Below are 7,500 nucleotides of genomic sequence, written 5' to 3'. Positions count from 1 at the left end.
TTATTTCTACTTTTTCTTATTGAATTTTACTTCACTGAACCTTTCATTTCATTATCAGTTAATCTTCGTTCAATTTATAGTTGAATAGAAATAAGAATATATTTCAAGAAAGGAATATGTAAACTATAAACAAAAGTGGAAAATATAGTGCCTCTTTCTTCCCCATTACTTCATAAATTTCTATTTTTTTGTAATTCATACAGTATTGCTTTTATATATTTAAATTTATTTGCTTCACCCTTCATCTTTCTCATATAATCTTCGCTCAATTTATACTGTAGAATTCAATAGAAATAAGAATAAATTCAAGAAAGGAATATGTAAACCATAAACAAAAATTGAAAATATAATGCCTCTCTCTTTCCCGTACTTCATAAATTTAATTTTTTTTTTTGGTAATTCATACATTATTATTGCCTTTTTATACTTTTATTTTTCTTGTTTCACCCTTCATCTCTTCGCTCAATTTACAGAATTCAATAGAAACAAGAATACTTTTCAAGAAAAGAATAATGTGCAAACTATAAAAAAAAATTGCAATTTGCAACTTGTTCAAGCTATTACTTTTCCCATTGCAGCCGACAAACGAGTTTTAACCCTCTCTTCACGCCATCCTTAATCCCGGATTATAATAGCAAGGGTTAGCATAGGATTAACGCCTTTGCTGCCCCCAGCGGAAAAATATAAGCAAGAGACCTGCCACTTCTTGTATGACCAGCAATGGGTAACAAGGAGGCTCAAAAGGCCAAGAGAGTGGAAGTATTGAAGAAGAATAATTTCGAAAAAAAAAAAAAAAACATTTGGAAATAAATACAACAGCAATAACAAATGCAGCCGTTTGTAGTCCAATGGTGGTCACAGACCTTAGATATGCCCTTATTCATGTCTTGGCTATGACCAGTTTTCATCAACATGGTGGCCACTACCGATTGGTGATGGTGGGAAACTTTTGTCTGATAGCTCACAGGAAACCAACCTAGTATGAGTAAAGGTAAAGGTAAAGGTGTCTGATTTCAGTTCCAGTTTCATCAGAATAGATACTCATCAGAACGTCAGCCGAGCAAGCCCAACGCCCCACTGTGGTACCTCCCCAGTAAACAGCTTAAACTCACGGTCCCGGGCTAGGATCGACCTGCTGACACGCAAACGCTAGGCGAACACGTTACCACTGTACTAGACAGGGTGGACTTGACTAGTACAGCTTTGCTGATCACGGTGATACGGAAACTCTTTCACCACGTTAAGGTATCTCCGCTAAGAAATGACTTCACGTTAGGTTATATCCACAAGGCACTAGAAGAGTTGGAAGACCTAGGCCTACATGGCTGAGGACTATGGAACGCGAAGTAGGAGATGGTGAATGGAGAAGCATTGAATTAAAAGCTCAAGATAAAGACGACTGGCGAAATCTAACCAAGGCCCTTTGCGTCAATAGGCGTAGGAGGAGATGATGATGATGATGATGATTGTAGGTTATATATCCACTGTAGGTTTAAAATTCCGAACTATATTGGATGAATTAAAATAATTAAAAAGTTAAAGACAATATTATTTTTGAGAAAAGGCTTGAAAAAAAAACATATGTTCTTTTTCAAAAAACCACAGGTTTTTTTTTTTTTTTTTTTTTTTGATAAACCCGATTATTTTCAACATATTCCTCAATTAAAATATATTTGTTTACGTAATTATTTGTCTCGGTTGTAATTTTTCTTAAGAAACCTTTTACCAAAAACCATAGGATATTTTTTTTTTTTCTTAAACCCGGTTTTTCCAACCTATACTTCAATAAAAATAATTTCAAGGAATTATTTGTTCCGCATGTAATATTTCTTAAGAAACGAGATGTTTTTGACCCAATTACAACATATCTATATAAAAAGAAAAAAATTATTTTTTCTGCATTTTTTTTTTTTTGAGAAACCCTATATCTTGCACATTCCTCAATAACAATACCTACACAAATAATTACCTGTTATATTTTTTCCGCATATATTTCTTTTTTATAAACCCAATCTTTTTATATAAACCCAACCTCTTTTTATAAACACTGTGTTTTATATAAAACCAATGTATTTTTTTTAAACCAGACCTCTGTTTATAAACTCTATGTTTTTACATAAACCCAATGTTTTATTTTTTTTTTAATACGACCTCTTCTTATAAACTATGTTTTATATAAACCCAACGTATTTTTTTTTATAACCACGACCTCTTTTTTATATATATATATATATATATATATATATATATATATATATATATATATATATATATATATATATATATATATATATATAAAGCTGACGTATTTTCTAAACCCGAAATCTTTATTAAAAACCCGGCGTTTATTCAACATGTTTGTATACGTAATTATTTATCTAGCTAAAAAGCCACTGATCTCCATAAAGGAAAATGCAAAATGGAAACCGAGAAATTAACCACAAAGAAGGGGGAAACACATGACTCATGGCTGAACAAGTAAATAAAGAACTAAATGAATAACTATTGTGTCCAGTGATTAACACATTCTATATTTCACCCCAATTTTACCTGACTATCGTTTTCAATACAATTGATATGATTTCACCCCAGCTTTCTGTTGAAGGTTAAAACGCCACTTGTGAATGGCAGAGGCAAGGGACAGTGACACTGAATTCGGAACCTGAAGGAATAGGAAAGATGCCGTTCAAATTTTCTATATTCGAAATTAATAAGGTTTTTGTAGATAAAATGATCTTGGGGCTTCCGGGTGTTATCTATCTATCTATCTATCTATCTATCTATCTATATATATATATATATATATATATATATATATATATATATATATATATATATGTATATATATATATATATATATATATATATATATATATATATATATATATATATATATATATACATATGTATTTCCTATTCATTGTATTAAGCGACTTTTCATCCTTCGTTAGTGATCGACATAGGGGGTTTGATATGGACGCTTACAGAATTATTTCGAATTGAAAACGGATTGACGTTATCATTGTTGGGGAATTATATGCAAGCCTCCACAAATACACAAACAAACAAACAAACAAACACAAACACACACACAAACACACACACACATATATATATATATATATATATATATATATATATATATATATATATATATATATATATATATATATATATATATATATATATATATATATATAACATATACATAAATATACACATTAAAATACACACTTTTCCGTGTATTTATAAATAAAATAACCCACAATGTATGAAAAATGAAATTCATTGAGCTTCCTCATCAGAAAATAAATGGCTACAAATAATAAAAAAAAAAAAAAGTACAGAAACCTTTATGAAGTTCTGTTTTAAAAAATTGTAATTATTTTTTTTTCTGAAGAGGAAGGGAGATAGACCCTTCGAAAGCTCAATAAATTTCATTTACGTACATTATGGGTTATTATATATATATATATATATATATATATATATATATATATATATATATATATATATATATATATATATATATATATATATATATATATATATATCTGGCCCATGTCCACTTCCTTTTTCATACATGTTGTTAGATTACCCTCTACTTTAGTTTGCTCTCGTATCCACGATGCTCTTTTTCTGTCTCTGGTACAGAGACTATGCCACTACCCAATAATAGAGAACAATGGTTTGATTTTGGAGTGTCCTTATCCTCGAAGAGCTGCTTACCATAGCTAAAATGTCTCTTCTACCCTTATCACGAGGAAAGTCGCCACTGTACAATTACATTGCAGTAGTTAATCCCTTGAGTGAAGGAAGTTTTGGTTATCTGAGTGTTGTCAGATGTATGAGAAAAGAGGAGAATATGTAAAGAAGAGGCAAGACTATTCGGTGTATACGTAGGCAAGGGAAAATAGGCCGTAATCAGAGAAAGATCCAATGTGGTACTATCGGGCTAGTCAAAGAACCCAAAGACTTAAGAAGATTAACCTTATCAACGATTCAATCTTGACTTTCAGAGATGGCCTGATTAAATTCTGGATATAAAAATACATATTTTAAAGCTAATAATAAAATAAAATATGAATAAAAATATAGGAAAAAATATTTTTATATAAAAGTTATTGATAAATAAAAATTCAAATCTTGTTTATAAAACTAGTATTACTCAAAGAAAACTTACAATCTTAAAAAACCAAGAAATTCTCAGAATCCGATAAAATTTCCAAAAACCTTTTCCTGCCAAAAAATAAATATTTATCTCTATTAAAAACTTTTTAATTGCTAAAAATATATTGTATCTTCAAAAAGCTTTCACATTTATTGCTCTTCCGGTTACATAATATCATTATAAGCAAAACAGTAAGATTGTTATCATTATAACTAGAGGGGTACTCAGTAGAACGCAGACCTCCGCCGCGGCAGCATATTTCTCTTACCTTTTGCTCGACCTTAACCTTTGACCTGAACATGCATTAATTGGCGTGAGTAATTATACAATCAAATATGAACCAAGTTTGAAGTCTTTGTGACAACAATGTCCAAATTTATACCTAATTACGTGAATTGGACATTTTGCTTGAACGCAACCTCGACCTTTGACCTTGACCTTCCAAAATGTAATAATTTCCGCTTTTTACATTACAGTAAATCCCTGCAAGTTTCATTACTCCACGTTTAAAATTTTGGTCAGGAAGGCTGTTCACAAACAAAGACACACACACACAAACAAACACGCAAACGGGGGTGGGGGGGGGGACATAACCTTCTAACTTCATTGGCAGAGGTAACAACATAAGACCCCTTTAATATTAATGCACCCTTGAGAGGAAAATGTCAAGATAGTATAAAATTCCGTAAACACACACACACACACAAAATTCCACCCTCTTTGAAAGAATTATCATCACAACAAAGAATATCCTGTGATATGAAAGAGCATTTATGAAAGGGTAATATTAAAAGAAACCACAGTTAAAATTTTACCTTTAATTACAGGAGAAAAAATATCAGTATCGCGTAGCAAACTGTGGATGTTTCTAAGTACATTTCAGCTGTAATTTCAACTTAACAAATTCCCATAGGGGCACATTTGAAAAATTCGATCTGATAAAGTTGAAAGGAAAAACTCTAACGCGTTTTTCATGCCCTGCAATATGATTTTCAAAAAAAAAAAAAAAAAAAAAAAAAAAAAAAAAAAAAAAAAAAAAAAAAAAAAAAAAAACAGCCTAGGAAATGCTGTGTATTACACGTGGAAATGAATGAAAAAAAGATGTAGGCTAGTGTTTATCCGTGAAGAAATATTCAGGATATAATCCCTAATTATAAAGTCAGGAAAGAAAATAAAAAATACTTTTTCTTCATATTTCTCGTGAATAATTAGCCTGCTGGGTAATAATGTAATATTCAGTATAAAAAAAAAAAAAAAAAAAATCCTTTGCAAGGTTCAAGGAAGGTGATAATTTTTTTTTGCAAATCACGACAAAATTAAAATTAATTAGTTATTAATATATTTTCTTCATTGGTATTCAGCGTTAAATAAGATAAACCACGCATTGAAAATACTGCACGTATTCAAACCCGAATAATAATATTAGTAATAATAATAATAATAATAATAATAATAATAATAATAATAATAATCATTCTTATGGATACGTAGACGACATTTCAGACTAGAAGCAAAATAATACATGAATTTCTCATAAAAAATATATGTGAAATTATATATATATATATATATATATATATATATATATATATATATATATATATATATATATATATATATACTGTATATACATATTACATGAAAGTAAAAAAAGTAATAAAGATACCAGTTAAGCTACCTAGATATGTAAAAATTTATGATTTCCTTGGACAAAAAGTATAATATATATATATATATATATATATATATATATATATATATATATATATATATATATATATATATATATATATATATATATCCTTTTCTGAGTGGGGACACCTTAACGTGGTGAAAGAGTTTATGTATCATGTTCAGCAAAGAAGTACTAGTCATGGTTACCCATACTAGGTTGGGTGCTGAGTGCCATAAAAAAAAAGTCTCCCACCATCACCAATCAACAGTAAGCCATCATGGTATGATAACTGACAAAAACTTTAAACATAAAAAAAGACATGTCTGGGGCCTTTGTCCTGCAGTGGACTATAGTCCATTTCTTTTAGCGAGTCATATTTGCACCGACTTGCAGCGGTGTCCTTTTAGCTCGGAAAAGTTTCCTGATCGCTGATTGGTTGGACAAGATAATTCTAACCAATGAGCGACCAAGAAAATTTTCCGAGCTAAAAGGGCACCGTTGCGAGTCGGTGCAAATATGACTCGCTAAAAGAAATGGACTATAGATACAGCAGCATTTTTTGCTGTAGTTTTTGTTGTTGTTATTAGAGAAACCCCAGACATAAATAAAGAGAGTTCTGAGGACTTTGTCCTGCAGTGGACTAGAAATGGTTTAATTCCTTTCCTTGTTGTATATACAGATGTCCCTTTTCCACTAAAATACCAGAATTTGTTCGTTGAAATCCAGCATCAATATGCAGTAGAAAAAAAACCAATTATTTTTTTTTTTCGTTATTTATAGAGATGTCGTTTACTACTATGATGCAAGAAATTTCTTCTTTAAAATCCGTTGTCTGTTATCTATAGAGTTTTCTTTTCTCCTAAAATACCTAAATTCTCTTCGTTAAAATTTATCGTTTATCTACACTGGAAAAGAAGCGGATGCATTTGTTTTTTGTTGTTATCTATAGAGAGGTCCCTTTTTCACTACAATACCTAAATTTTCTTCGTTAAAATTCTGCATTTATCCAACAGTGGAAAAGAAACGGCTGCATTTTTTGTTGTTATTGTTGTTGTTATTTTTAGAGAGGGCCCTTACCCACTAAAATACACAAATCTTCTTCTTTGAAATCCTGCATTTATCTGCACAGGACAAGAAACGGCTGCATTTGCTTTTGTTCGTCATCTATAGAGAGGTCCATTTTCCCCTAAAATACGAGAAATTCCTCCGTTAAAATCCAAGTGAGATTTATGGCATTCCTCGCCACGTATAATGTCTAATCCAATACCTTTGGCCCTTTCCTCTAAACGTAATCGTTACTGACACAAGATTCTACAGAATAAGAAGAACTCGAAGACGGAGGATCGTCTCTGGACGAAGAAAACTCTGATCTTTCGAAGGCTATGAACTTACGGGATTTCTCTTCCAATAAGGAGACAAAATTGGCTAAATGAAAACAGTTTTGATGATGTTACTGTGTTTAAAAATTATTTATTGTTAATTTTTTCTCATCGTTTATTTATTTCCTTACTTTCGTTCCTCACTGGGCTATTTTTCCCTGGTGGAGCCCTTGGGTTTATAGCATCTTGCTTTTCCAACTAGGGTTATAGATTGGCTAATAATAATAATAATAATAATAATAATAATAATAATAATAATAATAATAATAATAATA

General features: G+C 30.4%; 1 protein-coding gene across 1 annotated transcript in view; it reads right to left on the bottom strand.

Annotated features, from left to right (window-relative positions):
* LOC137651108 (trichoplein keratin filament-binding protein-like) overlaps positions 1-7,500 on the bottom strand; it is a 61,640-nt gene that overhangs the window by 6,440 nt on the left and 47,700 nt on the right. The window contains exon 2 of the mRNA XM_068384245.1: positions 7,150-7,271. Coding sequence (XP_068240346.1) covers positions 7,150-7,271 — 122 coding nt within the window. The remainder of the gene's footprint in view (positions 1-7,149; positions 7,272-7,500) is intronic.

Source organism: Palaemon carinicauda, chromosome 12, assembly GCF_036898095.1.
Source record: "Palaemon carinicauda isolate YSFRI2023 chromosome 12, ASM3689809v2, whole genome shotgun sequence".
Classification (NCBI taxonomy): domain Eukaryota; kingdom Metazoa; phylum Arthropoda; class Malacostraca; order Decapoda; family Palaemonidae; genus Palaemon; species Palaemon carinicauda.
The sequence above is the reverse complement of the archived record's forward strand: the minus strand, read 5'-3'. Positions and strand labels throughout refer to the sequence as shown.